Below are 21,674 nucleotides of genomic sequence, written 5' to 3' on the forward strand. Positions count from 1 at the left end.
TGGCGGCACTGCAGGCAGCAGCTTTACCCACTATGCCACAGTGCCAGCCCCAGCACCTCATTGTGATTTCTCACTGTCCCTAATCCCTTTTTTAAAAGATTTATTTATCATTTATTTTGGAAGGCAGTGTTACAGAGAGAGAGATCTTCCATCCACTGGTTCACTCCCCAGATGGCTACAATGATAAAGGCTGGGCTGGACAGAAGCCAAGGGCTTCAATCAGGTCCCCCATGCGGGTGGCAGAAGCCCAAGCACTTAATGGACCATCTTCCACTGCTTTTCCTGGGCCATTAGCAGAGAGCTGGATCAGAAGTGGAACAACTGGGACACGAGCCGGTGCCCATAGGAGATGCCGACATCTCAGCAGTGGCTCTATGCGCTATGCCACAGCGCCAGCCCCACTGTCCCCCTTCCTGATGGCACCATCCGCCCCAGGTAGAAACATGAGCCACTGCTACCTTCACGTCCCACATCCACACCTGTAACACCTCCAAAGATTCAGCACGCACAGCTGCTCGCCAGCCTGCCACAATACCTCCCAGTACTGCCCACATGCGCCAGGAACACCACCCTTGCCCCAGGCCTCTAGCTCATACCTTGAGGTGACCCCAGGACCCCTCACCCTTTGCTTGCACCTTCGACACCTGTTACATCGTGTACACCTGTGTGCCAGGCTAACTGGACGGTCCACTCGCTGAGGGAGCGCCTCCCCTTATGACACCCCCGGGATCTCGGGCACAGCCCGTGCCACGGCAAAGCTGGATTGCGACACAACAGGTCAGCAGCAGGGAGCTGACATTCCTCTCTCCGCCTGTCAGCTACGTTATTTCATAGAGTCTGGTTCGGACCTGTTTGGCAACCAGATTTCCAACCCGAACGGCTCTCTGGAAACACCAGCAGCCTCACAAAAGCAGTTTTTCTGGGACAGGGAGCAGGGAGGACTAGTCAGGACCGAGGACTGCATGAGGGACATGACCAGGGGATCAGGGCAGAGACGCTGAGCCTGGGAAGCCCCCAGTCCCTCCCCAACCTGGGGAACGGCACCCACCTGGGAGGACCGGCAGAGACGGACCCAGGCAGAAGTGCCTCAGCATCTAATTAAACATTTCAGACTCCACTGCGCACAAGACGGGACCCACGTCCCCCACGGAACCCTGACAAATGAGTCGTTTCCACTCGATCTATCACCATGACATCTGGGTACCTCCAGAAGATGAACACAGGACCAACACACAAATGAAAACCAACACACAGACACGCGTCTCCCACACAGGCCCCCGGGAAAGCACCGCTGCAGCCATCTGCCAAGCCCCAGCCCCACCACCGCTTCCTGCAGCCAGCGGCCGCCGAGCATGCGCGCGCGGTTTCATCTAAGAGGCAACAACAGAGAGAAATTTCTTCTCTGAAGTCTGGCTCTCTGTACATGTTCCTGGGCTAAATGTCCACCCCTTGACGCCGGAATAAAACAAGCGTGGGACGAACGCGATGTGTTTCATAGGCTGCTGCAGCAGCCAAAGAATTCGCTAGAAATCACTGGGACAGATTGGAGAAACACGGCAAGTCGGCAACGGCTGAGCATGCACAGGGTTCTTGCATGGAGCTCGCTCAGGGACCCTGCGACCTGAAGCCCCCGAGCAGGCACTCCCAGTGCTCCGTGGAATAGTCCCGCCTCTTGCAGCTTCCACTTCAGGCGGATCCGACGGCCCCCAGACAGCGAGTCTCAGGCTAAGTCCCCCACAGCACCTGGCAGGGCACAGGCATCCAGAGAGAGCACAGCATTGAGTCCGACACCTGGGCTGGGTTCTGCTCTTTCACGTCTTCAGTGTCTCCTTCCCCAGCGCGTCCATCAGTTACCCGGATGTGACAGCCAGCGACCTGCCCTGCTGCCCGCGGGATTTCCGCAAGGCTTGAAGAGCTCTGCGAAAGCCCACTTGGACGTCCAGAAAGAGGCACGGGAAGCCGCGGGAGCGAAGGCCTGCTGGGAAATCGCTGGACAACAAATGTTTTCATTTCAGCACCTTCTGTCTCGCCTGCTCCCCCGAGAAAGATTCAGGTGGGACAGGCAGGTGTTTATGCACTCGGCACCGTCCGCCTGCCTCCACACATCTGGACGCGGCCGGAGTGCTTCTGGGACCTGACCGCATGGCTCGCGGAGACTCCCTGCAGCCGGAGATCCATCTTCACTTTCCTCCAGCTCAGGTGTATAACACGGGCTCAGTGTTGACAGCGGCCGTTTCCTCTGTTAATAAATTCCAGGCTTCTCTTGAGCACAATGCATGCGACTCGCTCTGGAAAACTGAGTTTCAGCTGAGTCTTCCCCAGCTTTCTCCTTACCCAATCTCGGTGGAAGGGTTAAGAAAGAAAGAAAATCCCCAACCTCTCTCAGCAGGGGGAAAAGGGAACAAAGGAGTCAGCCCTCCTGGGGCAGAGCTGGGGAACCTTCCTTGCGCCAAGGACCTTGTGGATACTGATAGCAGCATTTGTCGGCTGCACAAAAATGTCAACTTAAAAACTAGCCTGCCATTGGCTTGTTGAATTTCGAGTCCCGCCTGCAGTTGCCTTGGCAGCGCCAGACCCCTGCCCGGCTCGGCTGCACACCAGAACCACCCGGGAAGCTCAGACCAGGTGAATCTGTGTGTGGTCGAGTGGGAGACACTGGGTCATCTGTGTTTACTAAAATCCCCTAGACGATTCCAGGCAGAAACGAAGGTTAGCATCCGTGTTTTAAAGAGTCAAAGATCAGCCCTTTCTAAAACGACTGATGGACTGATTGACTGAGAGGCAGGGAGAGAAAGCTCCCATCAGCTGGTTCACTTCCCAAATGCCCACAGTGGCTGCTGCTGGACCAGGCCAAAGCTGGGGGCTGGAAATTCAAACCAGGTCTCCTACGTGGGTGGCAAGGACCCAATTACTAGAGCCAGCACTGCTGCTTCCTGGGGGCCCCATTAGCAGGAAGCTGGAGTCAGGAAGCAGAGTCGGGAACTGAACCTGGGTACTCCGATGTCAGACACGAGGCCAAACACCCACCCCAGGACCAGTCCTTTTGAATGTCTACCAACACTATGACAATTTCTACTTTATTCCAAAGCAAAAGCTCTTCTTCTAAATTGTCACCCATCAGCCTTCAGGTGTCACAACAGAAGGAACTCAAACTAAGCAGCAGGGCAGGAGGTGAAGTCGGGGCACCGCGGCTTAAACTGGCGGGAGGTGAAGTCGGGGCACCGCGGCTTAAACTGGCGGGAGGTGAAGTCGGGGCACCGCGGCTTAAACTGGCGGGAGGTGAAGTCGGGGCACCGCGGCTTAAACTGGCGGGAGGTGAAGTCGGGGCACCGCGGCTTAAACTACAGGCTGCTTCCCTTCTCAGAATTTTCATTCTCCCGGCACTAAAACGGGATCACGGTCCACGTTCTCTCTGTCACAGCGCTGCTGAGTGGGTCACCTAAACCCTTCATGGGATACTCGGGGGCTCTCCTTAGAATACTACACACACAGGGAATCTCGGACCTGTTCTGCCTAGGAGTGGGTGGTCACAACAGCCAGTATCCACTCCCCTTCAAAGCAGGCTTCCACTCAAAAGATGAGGGGGGCTGGCACTGTGGCATAAAGCAGGGAGACCTGGATGGAGTTTCAGGATCCTGGTTTTAGCCTGGCCCAGCCCCGGCCATTGCAGACAACTGGAGAGTAAGCCAGCAGATGGACGATGTCTCTGGCCCCTCCCCATCTTTCAAATAAATACATAATCATTTAAAGAAACAGACAAGGAGTGGGCCAAAGATCAGAAATCAGAAATCCTTTTATTTTTCTTTTTGTAAGATTTATTTATTTACTTGAAAGGCAGTTAGAGAGAGAGAAAGAGTGAGACAGAGAGATCTTCCATCCACTGGTTCATTCACTAAATGGCTGTGGCTGGGCCAAGCTGAAGCCAGGAGCCAAGAACTCCATCTGGGTCTCCCATGTGGGTGGCAGGGACCCAAGCACACGGGCCATCTTCAGCTGCTTTCCCAGGAGCATTAGCAGGGAGCTGGATCAGAAGCAGAGCAGCCGGGACTGGAACCGGTGCTCAGATAGGATGCTGGCGCCACAGGCGGCTTAACCGGCTGCACCACAGCACCAGACCCAGGAACCCTTGCTCTAACATGAGAGTAGACTAAAAATTCCAGGTTGACAAACTAGAATCCTGCCCCCACTGGCGTCAGCTTGAGAGCTCTGCACTCAGAGCACAGAGGGGCTTCTTACGCTGTAATCTAATCCAGTGCCTAATCACAGGAAACGTCCAATGTCGGCCTCCCTCGGCTCCATCGGGATCGCCGCCTCTCCGACACAGACCCCCAGCAGGACTGCGGCAAAGCCACCAGATGACGCGTTCCCCGAGGATCAGTGTGGCAGCTCCACGCCGCCCGGCACTGAACACCCCAGAAGCACTCTATCTGACTGCTGCATCAGTCTCCAGACAGAGCTGCTATTTTTCTGCCAAGCCATGAACTTCTTCCATAAAGGGTTTTCCTTATTCTCTGAAGTAGCAAAATTGATTGTATTTTACAAACTGGGCTCTGAAAGGTCCAGCACTAAAGGGAAGAAACTCCAGTCTTCCTGCGCACTGATTCTCACCATTAAACACCAAGACTACCCCAGGGCTGGGGGAGGCATGCGGCAGACACGGAGACCGGCTCTCGGGAGGGCTGGAAACCTGGCAGATTTGCTGATTTAGGTCAAGAACACAAGTGCAGCACCACAAAGGAGGTGCCGAAATGTCTTCCCAGAAGTCAGCATTTGCTTGGCAAAGTTTAGGCATAGGGGTCTTAACGGATCTTAAATGAGAGGCGTAAGGCTCGTATTCAACACCCTAGCCCCTCCCAAACGGGACAAGTGACATGGAAGGTGGCCTTTGGGGAGATAGGACTCGACCTCACATTGAAAGGAAAGAACGAGGGATGCTGAGATTAGATCTCCCGGAACACAAGCGGTCACCGACCACTCAGCTTCCCCTCTGATCAGTGACTCAGCAGTTTGGCTTCTGTGTGACTCAGCAGTTTGGCTTATGGGGGTGGGTTTTTTTTTTTTTTTTTCTTAATGTAAAGATCTACAAACCAAGTTTTAAAATGCAGTCATCAGACTTAAGGCAAAGAGCCCAGAGAAAATATTTAACAGGATTTTTTCATCTTGAGAGGAAAATCACATTAATGGAAGCTGCTGGAATATTACAGATACCAACAAACATTTCTTCCAACATCAAAAAGCAAATGAGCAAAAATGCACAAATAATTTAAGATGGCATCAACCAGGAATTAGGGCCTTTATGAGAATTGTTGTCTCCATTTGGGACATAGTTTTTGCATAAAATTATACTATACTCACCCAATGTCAATTATAATATAAGAATCCTTAAATATCTAAACTATGCTTAGATCTGTCCATTTAGGTTCATACATTTGACTCAGGAATCTTTGGAGATCTACTCCACGTCTGCTTACCTGTGCTCCATATGTAATGCTAATAATCTGGGTTAAATGGTTACCTGGCCAACTACAGGTTTGAAAAGAACAAAATAGGAAGACTATAGAATAAAGCAGTCAAAGGCAGGCATCCTGATGGCTCCAAGAAGTGACAGCTGACAAGTTAACAAAAAGAAAGGGAAAAAAAAATCTGAGCAGAAGAATCTAGAATTTTACAAAAAGTAGCATCCATGTTTGGCACAGAATTAAAAACCTAGCTGGACACGGTAAGACAGAGATGTGACCCTTAACAAGAAGGCAGAACAGTCGGTAGAGATAGACCAAACATGGCCATGGTGTTGGGAACAGCAGATTTCTTTAAAAAGCTACCACAGGGGCAGGCACTGGGCGGAGCAGATAAGACGCCCGTTGGATGTCCGCACTCCACACAGGAGTGCCTGGGTTCAGCTTTTAGCGCCACTGCCGATCCCGATTTCCTGCTAATACACAGGTGGTGCAGGCGATGGCTCAGGCAGCTGGATCCTCTCACCGATGCGGGAGTTCTGCACGGATTCCTGGCTCCCAGATGTGGCCCAGCAGCCCTGGTTGCTGTAGCTATTGGGAGAGGGAACCAGTGGATGGGAGTGGTACACGGCCTTTCATTCTTGTTCACATTCTGTGTGTGTGTGTGTGTCTGACTTGCAAATAAATACTTGTTTTCCATTTTAGGGAAAAAAGCTATGATATAATGTCCCTTAGGAATGACAGAAAAATACAGAAACAATGAATGAACACATGAGCAATCTCAGAAAAACAAAAACCATAAAGAGGCCCACGTGGAAATTCAACAAATAAAAACTACTCAAACTGAAAGTTTCTTGCGTGGCTTAACAACAGATGGTACCCTACGGATGCAAAGTTCTGTAAGCTTATAGCTGGGTTCCTACCAGCGATCCATACTCCCGCACAGCGACAAACACTGCAAAGAACCTGCACAGACTCGGGCCTCCAGCCCAGCACCAAGCAATCCACTCACCTGAACCTGCAGTTCCAAAAGGAGAGGGAGGGGAGGCAGAAAAAATGTACGCAGAAACACAGGTCAAACTTCTTCCAAACTAATGAAAAATGACCCACGGACAAGACAGCTCAATAAACCCCAAGAAGGATACAGACAGACAACCACACCTAAAGCACAGCACGGCTAAACTGCCAAAAACCGAAGACAAGCGGAGAGCCCTAGCGCCACCCCAGGGCGAAGACCCATGGCCAGGGAGAATGAATGCCCGTGGCGTCTCACCAGAAACAACCAAAGGCTCCGATCTTCTGCATCAAGAACAAGTCAACCTCAAACTCCATATCCAGCAAAAATACTCTTTAAAAAAAAAAAAAAAGGGCCGGCGCCGTGGCTCAATAGGCTAATCCTCCGCCTTGCGGCGCCGGCACACCGGGTTCTAGTCCCGGTTGGGGCGCCGGATTCTGTCCCGGTTGCCCCTCTTCCAGGCCAGCTCTCTGCTGTGGCCAGGGAGTGCAGTGGAGGATGGCCCAAGTGCTTGGGCCCTGCACCCCATGGGAGACCAGGATAAGCACCTGGCTCCTGCCTTTGGATCAGCGCGGTGTGCTGGCCGCGGCGGCCATTGGAGGGTGAACCAACGGCAAAGGAAGACCTTTCTCTCTCTGTCTCTCTCTCTCACTGTCCACTCTGCCTGTCAAAAAAAAAAAAAAAAAAAAGGCAAAATAGGGGCTGGCGCTGTGGCGTAGTGGGTAAAGCCACCGCCTGCAGTGCCGGCATCCCATATGGGCACTGATTCGGGTCCCAGCTGCTCCACCTCCGATCCAGCTCTCTGCTATGGCGGAAAGCAGCAGAAGATGGCCCAAGTCCTTGGGCCCCTGCACCCGTGTGGGAGACCTGGAAGAAGCTCCTGGCTTCAGTCTGGCCCAGCCCTGGCCACTGTGGCCATCTGGGGAGTGCACCAGCAGATGGACAAACTCTCTCGTCTCTCCCTCTCTCTCCATAACTCTGACTTTCAAATAAATAAATCTTTTTTCAAAAAAGACAACTGATTGTTTAAAGCAAAAATGATACCACTGTGTTACAATATTTATAACGTGTTGAATAGATGACAGCCACAGAACATGCTGGAGAGGGCAGGTGGAAACACACAGCTGTGAGAGCTTACAGTTAGCGGTGAAACCATAGACTACTTCAAGGTCGATGGGACAGGATGAAATTCTAATTATTAAAACAATCACTTGAGCCAGCACTCATACAGGATGCCAGCATCCAAGAGGCAGCTTAACCTGCCGCGCCACAGTGCCGGCCCCTGGTGACAGGGTACCCGGTAAATACAAAGACACAGGGGCAAGCGTCTGGCACGGAGACTAGGACGCCACTGGGGACAAGCGCGCACATTAAAAGGAAAACAAAAACCTCAGAACTATTTCGCTGTGATAAAGTCTGCAACTTGGGTAAAACAGACAAATTCCTTGAAAGTCAAATTGACAACATCAATACAGGAAAAGAGATTCTGAAAAAGTCTGTGAAAAAAACTAAATTTGGCAGCGTAGGGGTGGGAGGGGAGGAAGAGCAGCTCGGCCTAGTGGTCAGGGTGTCCTGTGCCGTGCCAGAGCACCTGGGCTCAACACCCGCCTTGGATCACGACTGCAGGATTCTGCTAGTGTGAACCCTGGAGACAGAATTAACGGCCCAAGTAATCGGGCTCCCACCACTCACGGAGGAGACTGGGATTGAGCTCTGGGCTCCTGGTTGTAGCCGTGGCCCACCCCAGCCTTCACAGCATTTGGGAAGTAAGCAGCGGATGGAGTGAACCAGTCAGTGGGTAGAGGCTCGCTTGCTCTCTGTCTAGACATGTGTCTCCCTGTTTCTAAAATAAATAATCTTTGAAAAGGCTAAGTTCATTTGGATACAAAAACCTTTGAAATCCATGAATCGTTTTTTCATAGTATGCAATTTTCATGAACTTTTTGAACACCCCTCATACACATGGATTTCAATTTTTTTTTTGCATCAAAATAAACTTATCCAGGCCGGCACTGTGGTGTAGCAAATAGAGCCACCACCGCCTGCAGTGCTGGCATCCCATATGGGTGCCGGTTCGAGTCTTGGCTGCTCAACTTCCAATCCAGCTCTGCTATGGCCTGGGAAAGCAGTGGAAGATGGCCCAAGTCCTTGGGCCCCTGCACCTGTGTGGGAGACCAGAAGAAGCTCCTGGCTTCAGACTGGCGCAGCTCTGGCCATTGCAGCCATCTGGGGAGTGAACCAGCGGATGGAAGACCTCTCTCTCTCTCTCTCTCTCTCTCTGCTTCGCTTTCTCTGTGTAACTCTTTCAAATAAATAAATAAATCTTATCTTCCATCTTGGACATTTCAGTCCCAGGCAATTATCAGATGAATGAAGACACACACACGTGACCTCACACATGTAACCTCAGACACTCACGGAACTTCACACATGTGACCTCAGACACACACATCTATCCTCAGACACATGTGACCTCATACACAGATGACCTCACATGTAACCCCAGGCACATGTGACCTCACACATGCAACCTCACACAGGACCTCAGACACACACAGAACCTCACACATGTGACCTCAGATACATACAAGTGACCACACACAGGGAACCTCAGACACATAGAACATGTGATCTCAGACACACAAGTGTGTGACCTCACACACATGACCTCAGACCTGCCTAACTTAGCCCCATCAACACACGAATAAGAAATAATGGTTTTTAATCCAAAAGAGATAAGAAATAAACTTAGCTTTAAAAATCATAGAAAATGGAGTTAAAAGTACTCTTGTATCTTACTTCAATTAATACTTTAAAACATCCTACCTCCCAAGAGAAGATCTCGCAGGCCCTTATCAGGCTTCCCAGTAAATTCTATCAAACACTTAGGAAAGATGAACTAGTGTTCCACAAACTCCTTCAGGAAATGGAATAAAAGATCACTTTTCAGTTCACTTTATGGGCCCAACATAATGCTGACAAAGGCTTACCAAGAAAAAAACTATAGACCACTATCTCTCATAACCACAGATGCCAAACTCCTCCACAAAATATCAGAAAATAAAACGCAAGTTTAGCTTAGCATTCTTTTTAAATCAATATGATTCATCACATCAACAGAATTAAGAGGCAAACCATATCCCTATCTCCCCAGATGCAGAAAAAGAATTTGACAACATTCAATTCCACCCTTGATTAAAGAGCAAAACAAACGCTCGGCAAGCCAGGAAGAGAGGGGCGTTTCCGCAAGGACCAGGAAGTGGTACGGCAGGCTGGGCTGCTCCAGTATCCCAGGAGCGCCGGCTGTCCCACTTCTGCTCACACCCCGGGAAAGGCCGCGGGCGACGGCCCGAGTACCCAGGCCTCTGCCACCCATGTGGGCGTCTAAGATGGAGTTGCTGGCTCCTGGCCTTGGCCTGGCCCAGATCCGGCTGCTGTGGCCACGGGGGGAGAGAACCAGCAGATAGAAAATTTCTCTCTCACTTTCTCTCCATCACTCTGCCTTTCAAATCAGTAAGTAAATAAATCTTATAAAAATACCATTAACAGCACAAAATGTAAAACACAGCATTGTTTCTAATAAAAAAAATGAAAATAGTTTTTAGAAAGAAATATAGTTAATAACAGATGTTCAAATTGTCTCAATTGAAAACTATAAAACACAACTGAGAGAAGTTAAAGAAAATCTAAATAAATGGAGAGAAAGAACACATTCAGAGACTGAAAGACCCAACAGTATTAAGATAACGACTCTCTCCAATCTACTCTATAGATTCAAGGCAAATTAAATCAAAAGCCCAACCGGATTTTTCATAGACATTGACAAGCATGATCTGAAATGTGGACAGAAATGCAAACAACCATAATAGCCAAGGCAACCTGAAAAGCAATTTCAAAGATGGAGGAATGCATTCCCTGTTTTCAAGACTTACTATCACGTCACAGCATCAGGATAGCACGAGGCAGCATAAAGACAAACCAGCAGAAAGGAGAGTCGGAAACAGAACCGCTCAGGAGCAGAGACGTCAATTAACTTGACAAAGGCATCAAAGCAGTGCAACGGGGAAAGGAAAAGTTTCTCAACAAACAGTGCAAAACCACCGGATGCCACACTGAGAGAACCACCCGCAGCCTCTGTCTCAGGCCATGAACAAAATTAACGTTGAGCTGTGTGAGCGCTAAACGTAAAGGCGGCTGAACTTGTGGGACTGCAAGGCCCTCACGTCTCACGTACGCCACCTCCATCTAAGCAGGAACACCTCTGCCGACATTCGCCACACGTGTCCTTACAAATCCCGCCACACGTGCAGGACCCTCGATCCTACCACCGACAGAATCGTTCTGTCTCAAGTTGCAGGTGAAACGTGTCAGGTGTTTCTGAACTTGAACCTATGCCCACGTATAGAAAGAACTTCCGAAAAATGCATTGATTTAGATCTAGTGACAGCCACCATCGTGTTTGGGGTGGGCGCCTTAGCACAGCGGGTTAAGTTGCTGCTTGCGATGGCCGTTCCTTCTCAGAGCGCTAGTGCGCGCCCCGCTGCTCTGCCTGTGGTCCGGCTTCCCCCTAACACACCGGGAGGCAGCACATGACGGCTCACGTGTCTGGGCCCCTCATGGATGGAGCTCCTAGCTCCTGGTTTCAGCCTGATTTAGCCCTGGCTGTTACGAGCATTTAGGCAGTAAACCAGCAGTCAGATCTCTCTCTCCCCCCCTCCACCCCCACCTGCCTTTCAAATAAAACAAATTTTTAAAAAAATTCTGTTTCTATGAGCTACAGTCTCCTTGTGTAGCCAATACTGCTCATGCATCAACTGTAACAAACTTAGATTCCTCATTTGTGAATAATGCATTCGCTTTTTAAGGCAGCAAACTATGCACACTAATTCTCACTAAAAATATTTTCATGTGAGTATAGTTATCACCAAGTTCTAAAGTCTTATTTATGCCAACAAAATGTCTCATTGTAAGGACTACAAAAATATTCTAATGAAATATTTTCTAAATAGTACTATGTTGGAGCTTTAGCCATTACATATGTATGTGTGTATATATATGTACATTATATATACACATTGTATATATACACACTAACATAGATATGTACATATATACATACATATAACACACTTGCATTTTTTTTTATTTTTTGCCAGTCAGAGTTAGACTGTGAGAGAGAGAGACAGAGAGAGAGTTATAGTGAAAGGGAGACAGAAAGAAAGGTCTTCCTTCCGTTGGTTCACTCCCCTAATGGCTGCTACAGCCGGCGCCGCACCAATCTGAAGCCCGGAGCCAGGTGCTTCCTCCCGGTCTCCACGTGGGTGCAGGGACCCAAGCTCTTGGGTCATCCTCCACTGTATTCCTGGGCCACAGCAGAGAGCTGGACTGGAAGAGGAGCAACCGGGACTAGTACCCAGCACCCCAACCGGGACTAGAACCTGGGGTGCCAGCGCCGCAGGTGGAGGATTAGCCAACTGAGCCACGGCGCCGGCCCTACACTTGCATTTTTAAAACAATTTATTTGAAAGGCAGAGTTAGGGAGATCTTCCATCCACTGGCTTGCTCCCCCAATGGCCACAAGAGCTGGGGCTGGTCCAAGCCAAAGCCAGGAGCTCAGAGCCCCAACCAGGTCTCCCGAGTCTTCCGCTGCTTTCCTAGGTGCATTAGCAGGGAGCCAGATCAGAAGCAGAGCAGCTGGGACTCCAACCAGAGCTTATACAAGATGGCAGCATGGTAGGCAGTGGCTTAGCCAACTGTGCCACAACACAGCCCTTACGGCTTGCGTTCTGCCAGGTGGTCATCAAGCACTTGTCATGGAAATAGCTACCAGAGAAGAGAAGGCCACAGGATGGACAGTTCTGTCCCTGGGGAAGAGGAACGGCCTTGCCTTTGAGTCACGATTTCCACCAAGCGCATAACCTATAGTCGGAGCCGGAAACACAGCACAGCCTCTTAGCAATGCTGCTAAAAATAAAGCAGTTTAAAGGCAGTTGGGGATTATTTAATTCAGCAAATTTTGGAGCTCCGCTGTTATTGACGTTTTTATTTAGAAACTGTTGAGTTCCGACTAAGTTTTGCGCTAATAAAATAACTCTTGGGCCCCACTGCTGATGACTAGATTCAGCACAGCCTGGGGAGGGCAGCGCCTGCAAGGCTCCCGAGGCCGCCTCTGGGCCAGCGCTGACGGCTGGCAGAAGCAGCGAATGATCTTTTTCTGCATCTCTTCATGACCCAAATTAAACAGGTCCAGCTGACTCTTTTCTTAGTAATCACATGGATGAAAATATTTAAAGCCATCTGTGCCAGGCTAACGCTGATTTTCAGTCTCTTCAATACATACTGATTAATCTTTAAATTTTCTTAGCTAAACTCGGATGTACATAAAAGGCCTTTTCTTGAGTGAACACACTGATACCGACACGACTTCGGTAAAGGGAGCTCTCTCGGCTCCCACCCCCTGGGAAGCAGCCCAAAGTGCTTGCTCCTCTCCCCCACAGCTCTCATCTTGCTCCTTTCCGGCCCACGAGGCTCCTCCTGACGGCCAAACGCATCTCTTGCAGAATGCCACAGTTCCGGGTAAAGCCGGTGCCGTAAGGGCCCACAGCCACTGCCGACGCCTGGTGGTGAACCTGCAGCTCCTCCACCGAGTTCCAGAGCAGTGGGCCAGGGGCTGTCACTCCCTGGGTAGGCAGGGACCACGGACACCCCGACAGCATGAAGTTACAGAGACGGACCCTCCCCCCACGACCTCCTGTAAGGACGAAGGGACGAAGACCTCTGAGAGGGGGAAAGGAAGTAGCTGGCAGGAAGCAGCAGGGGTCCCCGGCCCAAACCCTCCCCACCCCACGCAGTGGAAAGCCACAGCTTCCATAAAACCAGCGCTTGGCCAGCCGTATCCCTGCAAGGATCTCTGAGCTCGTCCTAATGTCCAACACCACGGCTGACAGTCCTACTCCCTTACTCCCATCATGCACCTGACACCACGACACTTCTCAGATCTCCAGAAAAGAGCAAGTCCTGCCCCAGACTCTACCCCTTATGAATCCTCGACTAAACTCTACCCAGAGTCCAAATCCCACAGAGGCGGGACCTGAACCCCGCTGAGTGCAGCCGTCTCTCCGGCAGACCCACACGCCTTCTTGAGTGTGTGTTTTTGCTTTGCATGCTAAGTAAATCCTGCGTCTCTACTGACTTTTACCTACACCTTGTCCTCAAATTCTTTGTGTTGAAGGCAAGAACCTGGACCCCTGCAGCCCACCGCACTACCATTTGGCCACTGAAAATCGATCTACTGAGTGAAAACCGTGCCTGCAAAGCTCACCGGTGAAGTGACTGACTCCCAGAGCGTACAAGTCAATATGCCCAAGTTTCTCGGGCCGGGGTTACACTTGCTGTCGGGCCCTGCTCCACCTTCAACTACGGAAGCTGCAGAGGTGGGAGACATCCTCGTGAGGAAGAGCTGTTCCGCCCACGTGCCTGCCTGGGTGCCGGGTGTGGGGCGCTCTCCGCCCAGATCTTAGAAACCAGCAAACACCTGCACCGGAGCCGCCATCGCGGTGCTTTCTGTGGCTTCTCAGAGCTCTCTTGGCAGGCGGAGCTACCAAAACAGGGCGGACTTACAGCAATCTCGGCTGAAACGACTCAGAATTTAAGAACACCGAAACCACACCGTCTGAGCTGCTGGCCGGCGCCCCAGAGGGAGAGGGGGGAAGCTAAGGTTCTGCAGGCCTCAGGACTCCCTGAGGAGCCTTCAGTTTGGTGTCACCTGCCATCACCTGCCACGGCAACACAGGGCCAGCAAAATCCTGTCCTTTCTTTCCCCCAAAGGATGCGAACTCCCATGTACAGAGCTCCTGGCCCAGGGGCAGTGGGGAACCAGAATCACGGCTTCTGGTCTCAGTAGGCCAGGTCTCTTGGGGCTGCAGGTGCACAGACCTGGAATCATCGTCATCTTTGGTTCATGACACTGACCTCTGCTCCACACGTGGCCCCTTTCTTCAAGTAGTGTGCTAAATACCCAGAATCCACCAGGGCAACTGTGCTTTCATTCCATCCTCGCTGAGCCTTTCAGGTGTGGCCGATGAGAGCAAGGCAGCATGAGGGGCTTTCCCACGGCTCCCAGCGCTTCCCAGAGCACACACTCACTCAGGGTGCACAGAGAGGTGCCTTCCCAGGGCATAGCCAGCACCTGCCAAGGCTGGGCACCCACCTGGCTTGGCGAGCAGCCTCCTTCCACGGGGCTTTACAATCGGCGAGCCTGATTTATTTTTTGCAATAAGAGAAAAGATGTAAGTCCCTTTGAGCAAAGTATGCCTGATATACATCACAATATTTATTTTTGGTGGAGTAATGGATCAGTCTTCCGGGAAAGCTAGAGAAAAAGCATTTCTTGAACTTGGATGTAAATCAGTCACTATGAAAACCACAGGGGAATCTATATTCTTACCCCCTTAACTGTACTGTGAAATAAGCAGCTGACTTGTAAAAGTTATCGTTCTATTTGTTTCTAGCCTCAACACTGAAGACGGAGTTAAGGATGTGAGGCCCAAGAAGCGACTGCCACTGGAATGCCTAATCCCCCAAAGGGACAGTGCAGATCCATCCAGAGCAGGGAGCGGCACCCTGCAGGCGTTAAGCTGCCTGACCCGGCAGGAGCAAGCTCTAAGCTTCACTCCAACCGTGCACTGAGTTCTAGGGAAGAAGGCGGAGGTGCCGGGCGGGGCTTAGGATGGAAGGTCTCCCTGGGGACCCCCCCAGGGCTCGCAGGCCAGGCTCCTGCTCTGTGAAAGGCAGCTTAGAGCAGGACAAGAGGGAAACTGAAGACATGGAAAGATGGGAGGGAACGCAAGGGTCGTCGGTGGATCTGCAGCTCAGAGCTCTTCCTAGGAAGGCAGTTAAATCTGAGCTGTGTCTGCTATCAGTTATCCTGAACATCTCCCAGGCTCAGATTCACACGCTACAAAGAGCACAAGGCCTTTTCATTTTCCCACCTGTCCCTGGCACCAGCAACGATGAATCAGACGCACAGAGAAACCACACACGACTAATGAACCAGCCCTTTAATGGGGAGCCAAAGATCATTTGCCAAGATGACTTATTCAGACACCTTCACCTGTCATAACCAGCAGTGTCCTGGAGACAGCGCAGCAGACACGGACCGCAAGAGTGGGGTGTTCGCGGGCACTCGGGGACAACTCAAGGCAGCCCAGAGGGTGTCTGCTAGCCAGGCGTCAAAGCTTTCTCTTAAGAGCATCACCTCCCAGGGCACCATGGCGTAGTGGGTAAGGCTGCCGCCTGTGGTGCCGACATCCCATATGGGCACCGGTTCAAGTCCTGGCTGCTCCACTTCCCACCCAGCTCTCTGCTGTGGCCTGGGAAAGCAGTGGAAGATGGCCCAAGTCCTTGGGCCCCTGCACCCATGTGGGAGACCCGGAAGAAGCTCCTGGCTTCAGATTGGCACAGCTCTGGCCGTTGCAGCCAATTGGAGAATGAACCAACAGACGGAAGACCTCTCTCTCTCTCTCTGCCTCTTCTCTCTCTGTAACTCTGACTTTCAAATAAATAAATCAACATTTGAAAAAAAAAAATCACTCCCTACTCCTTTCGAGTCAGACCTGCACTGGGAAATCCACCGCAACTTCCAAAAGTCTCTCTGAGTTGCTTAGCTGCTGGGCCCCTACACCTGGCTGTAGCTCCCACTCTGAACCTCCCTGGAATTCCATCAGGGAGAAGACCCAGCCTCTGTCACCAACAACCGAAACGGGAACTTGCAGGTCTTTAGCGGAGCCACTCAGTCAAGGATCTAAGCCACGCCAGGCACTTAAGCAAGTTCATAAACAAATGGTACCCAAGTGAGACCAGGGGGACAGAGAGTCGCAGCAGCCTCTCGGGCTCGCCACGAAGGTGAGGCCCGTGACAAACAGGGATTTCCCCCAAGGTCAGAGTCGATGGAGTGGTAGGACTTGAACCCAGGTTGCATTCTCAGTAGGACTGCACACACACAGTGATGCATAAAGGCTCTGGGCAGAGGGGCCAGCAGATGGGTCAAGTCAGCCCCCTTTCTTCTCAGTCAGCCCTGCACTCAGAGTAGGGCTGCATCTGTCCAGCCAATGGGACCCTGGGGGCTCAGCATCACGTTCCTTTGAACAAAAAGCCCCCTTTCCTGGAAGGGCTGCCCAGAGGAGCAGCCAACCTTCAACAGCAGGTGCAGACAGGCTGGGTTCCTCCACCGGGATGTACCACGGAGGAGCCATACTCGTGCAGCACCAAGTCTTGTCACAGGTGAGAAGAGTCACTTTCTGAACTTGACTCCATCCCTGGATCTGAAAAGGCAGACTGAGCACAAGGCCACACTGCCTCCACATACTGGCTGAGAACTCCATTCTTCCCATCTCCCAGGTTCACTGGGCGATATGAGCAAAGAACTTCATCAGCTCTCGGATACCCTACTCCTGGGTATGTGCCAGGGATACAACTGTGAATATCACCCCTGTCACCATCACCAGCTCGATCCTCTCCACTACCTCTACCGTCATCACCACCTCCTCCATCACCTCCACTACCACCACCACTTTCACCCACAACCACCACTTCCACCTCCTCCTGTAGTACCTCTACCACCTCCACCATCATCACCACCACCACCTCTACCATCACCTCCGCCACCATCACATCCACCACCCCCTCCTCCATCACCTCTACCACACCCCACCGCTACCACCTCTTCCACCCCAAACCCCTCCACCATCACCACCACTCCACCACCTCCTCCACCCCCACCTCCTCACCATCACCACCACCACACGATCGTCCCAGACTGCATGGGACTGAGATGGGTTGAAACAGCTGAGGACACGACTGTACACGAGACCCTGTCCATTGAAGGAACAGGGCTGCAGGCACAAACGTCTTCCCGGCCTGTTCTACAGGAAGGCCCGGGGAGGAGAAGAGGCGGCCGGCCTCGAGCCAGACCACCACAGCCGAACTGCAACTCCACCGCGTCCTCTGGGCTGCCCCTCTCCGCACCTTGCTTTCTCCAAGGTTTTAGTGAAGAAAACCCAGTGGGCTCTAGTGAGTGTCTGCCCATGCCCGGATGCCTGGGGGGTACAGCTTCAGAGCCCCCTTCTCAGCATAGACCCCGTGCCCGCATCCATCTCTCCAACCAGAATGTTCACAAATACACTTTGGGGAGCTACAACCTGGGTGTGTTTGTTTCACTTTTATAAAACCTCATTTTGTGGGGCCGGTGCTATGGCATAGTGGGTAAAGCCACCGCCTCCAGTGCAAGCATCCCATATGGACACCGGTTTGAGTCCCAGCTGCTCCACTTCCAATCCAGCTCTCTGCTATGGCCTGGGAAAGCAGTGGAGGATGGCCCAGGTCCTTGGGCCCCTGCACCCGCATGGGAGACCCGGAAGAAGCTCCTGGCTCCTGGCTTCGGATCAGCGCAGCTCCAGCCCTTGCAGCCAATTAGGGAGTGAACCAGTGGATGGAAGACCTCTCTCTCTCTGCCTCTTGTTCTCTCCGTGTGTGACTCTGACTCAAAACAACAACAACCCATCTTGCAAGAACAGGACCCTTTCCATCCGATGCCAGCTCCCCTGTGCTCCTGAGATCTACTCCCTCCATGTCTGCCAAGAAACGCGAGAGGACAGCGACAGCCGCTTCCGTGAAGGCACCGCTCACCAGCAGTCTCCCCGCAGGCACAACACAGACATGTAAACCAGAGGGACTCGGGGGCCCTCCGGCAGCGGCCCCAGGCGCTCAGGTAGGACAGCAGGGCACAAAGTCTGTGTTCACAGCCAAGCCACATACTCTGCCCCACTTTCCTGGACGGTGCAGGGGGAGGTCAAATCCGAGAAGCCTGTAGACACACCACGCTTCAAGGCACAGTGTAGAGAAAGCAGCCCCTCCGCTGGGGCAACGGCAGCTGCACGTGGCAGGCAGCGAGCAGGCCTCCAGCTACTACCAGGGGTGCAAGGAGATGGGGAGAGCCCTCCTCCCATCCTGTTAGCTTACGCCCACCTGCACAGCGTAGTCCTCGCACCTCCTCCCCTGCCCCCACGGCAGCGGCAAGTCACCGCCGCAAGCCTGTGCTGGCAAAGGAGGCTGTCTTCACACAGAAGGCAAGAGCCAAGCCCCTGCTAGCTGGCCCACCTCTCCTGCCTTGGCTCCCAAGCCCAGGCTTTGAGGAACCGGTCACACGTCTGGATGCGAGGGTGGACGGTTTGTCTTTCGAGGGGGAGAGCAGTTCATTCTTAATCCTTTTGGGGATCCTTAGCAAAATCTGATGGCAGCTCTGTACACCCCATGAAAAACTGCATGCATGCAATTTATATGTCATTTCCGGGGGATTCCTGCCCTCCCAGGAGGTCTGGCAGGGCACAGGCAGCTTGGAGAAGGGAGCTTCTGGTGGGCCAGGTCAGACACCACAGGATACCTGCTAAACGGAAAAGGGAGACAGGAAGCCCCCTGCGGAGCCCCTGCCAAGTCCGGCCTTCAACCTGCCTTTGCAACTGCAACAAGAATTTGGAAGCCACTGAGAGCACAAGCGTGCACACAGGCTCTTGTGCGCGCACACACACACACACACACCCACACACACACACACACCAAGTACTCTGGCTTTCTGGTGGCTTCTGATCTCGATCTCACGAAATCCCCTGTGACTGCCAGTTAAGACAGAGTCTCCACACAGGGCTTAGCACAGAACAGCAGCAGAGATAAGTGCAAATGCGAGGCCCGCAGGCAGAGAGGCGACTTCACATAAGAAGGGACAGTGCAGCTCGCCACCATCCCTGCTAAGTGGTCTTAGCCACCCGCGTCCTGACCCTGGCTGCCTGAGCGCCCTCGAAATCAGGACAGCCCTGCCGCCGCCTCTGCAGCAAGCCGAGACGTCCAGACCGACCGAGCAGCTCTCTCCTTCTGGGTCCCCAGGGCGGGCACAGCATCCTCCTTCCTAGGGAGGAGACCCTGGCCCGGTGGCCGGGCCCACAGCCCCCTCGTGGCCTGGGGGTGTCACTGCAGCCCCCGCTGCACTGCTGAGCACAAACCCCTTGCAAGCAGCTCCAACAGGGGTCCAGCAGGATATCAGGCACCCGTGGCCACGCGGCAACCATCTTCACCAGGTGGCAAGACCATGTTTGCTTTTGACTTCTTAAACTAAGACTCCTTCTAAAGACAGCTCCTTCTAAATCCCTCCCTGGTCCCAGCCCTACAGAAAAGTGGCCCAAGAACCAATAATCTGAGGGCTCCTGGAACATCACCCCTCTCTCCGCACTGCTCCGTCATTCCCACATCCCAGACAAGGATGTACTACAGTTCCCACGCTCCACGGAATCGGCCAGCAAGAATGCACAGCGTCTCTGCTCACAAATTCATTACAGGGCACCACACCCGGCCGCAGTCCTGGGTTTCCAGGTAGCCGGTCCCCACAGGGGTTTTGGAGAAGTCAGGGCCCGTCAAGAGAACGACCACGGCAGGTGGCAAGCTGAGGGTGCCAACTAATGACCCTAACTCCACTCTCACCAGCAACTCCAAGGGGAGGAGTGGAGGCCACCAGGGCTGAGAACTGGACCGGAAGCCCAGAGCCTGGGGGTGGGCGGCAGGCGGTCGGAGGGTTTGGAGGCTCACGGTGGAAAAGTGTGCAGGTTGTAGAAATGCTACATCCAGGGCCCACTGCGCGCCACGGGCCAGGGACAGCGCACGGGGACACCAGGAGGTCTTGGCTTCCCCGCGGGTTCCTTACCTCCTTGATTTTCTCGCGCTGGGCTCGCACTGGACTGCCGGACTCCTCCTGCTGCTCAGCCCCGCTCCCCAGGACTGGGTGCCGGAGGCGGCTCCGGAACGCGTTGAAGTCGAAGCTGAACCGGGTGCCATCGTCCGGGAGCCTCCGCGCGCCCGTGGGCCGCGCGCGCCGCGCCCACCCTTTCTTGCGACGGACTCTGGACTGGCTGCTGGGGCCATCCTGGCCCGGGGCAGGGGCCGCGGGCGCCGGGTTGGGGAGCAGGTCCTGCTCGCGAGCCAGGGGGTGGCCGGCGATGTCAGCCACCACCTCCAGGCCAGGCTGCTGGATCCGCGGAGGCAGGAAAAGGCGCTTGAGGCGAGAGGAGTGGGGCAGCAGGAAGAGGGCCCCGAAGCACAGGGTGACGAGGCCCGAGAGGAAGAGGAGGAAGAGGAACTTCTGCGGCAGCCGTAGCCCCCACAGGGAGGCCGGCGCCAAGCCCGGCGCTTTCCTCCAGGGCATGGTGGCTGGACACTGGGCTGGGGCCTGTCGGCGCCGTGCAGGACTCCGGCGGCGCTGGGCAACCAGGCACGTGTCCGCGCGGCGCTGGGCCCGCAGAGGCCGCCCGCCGTAGGGGTCCCCGGGCAGGGCCGCCGCCTCGGAGACCGTCCCCGAAGTTCAGCGAGTTTGGAGCCAGGCCTCCCGCGCCGGGGGCCCAGGAGAGCGGGGCGCGCGGCTCGGGACCGGGCCCGCAGCGGTCACCGCGCGCCGCAGCCCCTCCCGCCGCCCGCGGGGCCCGCGCCTTCCCGCGCTGCGGCCGCGCCGGGGCCGTCACATGCCGTCCGCCGCGCCGAGGGCCGTCCGCAGGCCCGGGCCCCGGCCTCGCTCCCGCGCTCGCCGGCGCCCAAAGTTTCCGCCTCCGAGGCAGTTTTCAGAGGGGGCCGGCTCGAGGCACAGCCCGCAGAGTCGCGACAGCGCCCGGGCGCGGCTCTCGGGACACGTCCACAACTTTGCTCCGCGGGGCAGCGGGCGCGGGGCGCGCAGAGGGGCCCGGCCGCCGGAGCCTGCACTTCCTAGCCTGCAGGGGCGGGGGTGCTCCCCGAGGCCCCGCGAGCCGGGGGATGCTCGAGCCCGGGTCTGGAGCCGGGCGCCGAGCGCCGGCTGGGCAGCTGCAGCTGCACCCGGGAGCGCGGGTTCCCGCCCAGCCAACTCTGCAGGGCTCGGGGCTCCCGCTGGGATCACCTGTTCCCGGCCCCCGCCGGCTCTTCGGAGCGCGCAGCCCTAGCTGCACCTCCCCCGCTGCAGCTGGCGTCCTCGCCGCGGCCGCTCCAGACGGGTTGCCGCTGCCGCCGCCGCAGGCTGAGCCGCCGCGGCTGCCGAGCCTGCGTCCCGCACGCGCGCACACCCGCCGCCCGCCTCCGCCGCTGCTGCTGCCGCCGCCGCCGCCGCCGCCCGGGCTTTCACTGCGACAGCGCCCGCG

The 21,674-nt window shown here is 54.1% G+C and overlaps 1 protein-coding gene across 1 annotated transcript in view; it reads right to left on the bottom strand.

Moving 5' to 3' along the window:
* Positions 1 to 20,872, bottom strand: part of MAN1C1 (mannosidase alpha class 1C member 1) — a 139,273-nt gene extending 118,401 nt beyond the window's left edge. Inside the window, exon 1 of the mRNA XM_008265652.4 lies at positions 20,219 to 20,872. Within this exon, the coding sequence (XP_008263874.4) occupies positions 20,219 to 20,716 (498 nt within the window). The 5' untranslated portion in view covers positions 20,717 to 20,872. The remainder of the gene's footprint in view (positions 1 to 20,218) is intronic.
* Between the last annotated feature and the right edge of the window lie 802 nt (positions 20,873 to 21,674).

The sequence above is a fragment of the Oryctolagus cuniculus genome, chromosome 7 (assembly GCF_964237555.1).
Source record: "Oryctolagus cuniculus chromosome 7, mOryCun1.1, whole genome shotgun sequence".
Taxonomy (NCBI): Eukaryota; Metazoa; Chordata; class Mammalia; order Lagomorpha; family Leporidae; genus Oryctolagus; species Oryctolagus cuniculus.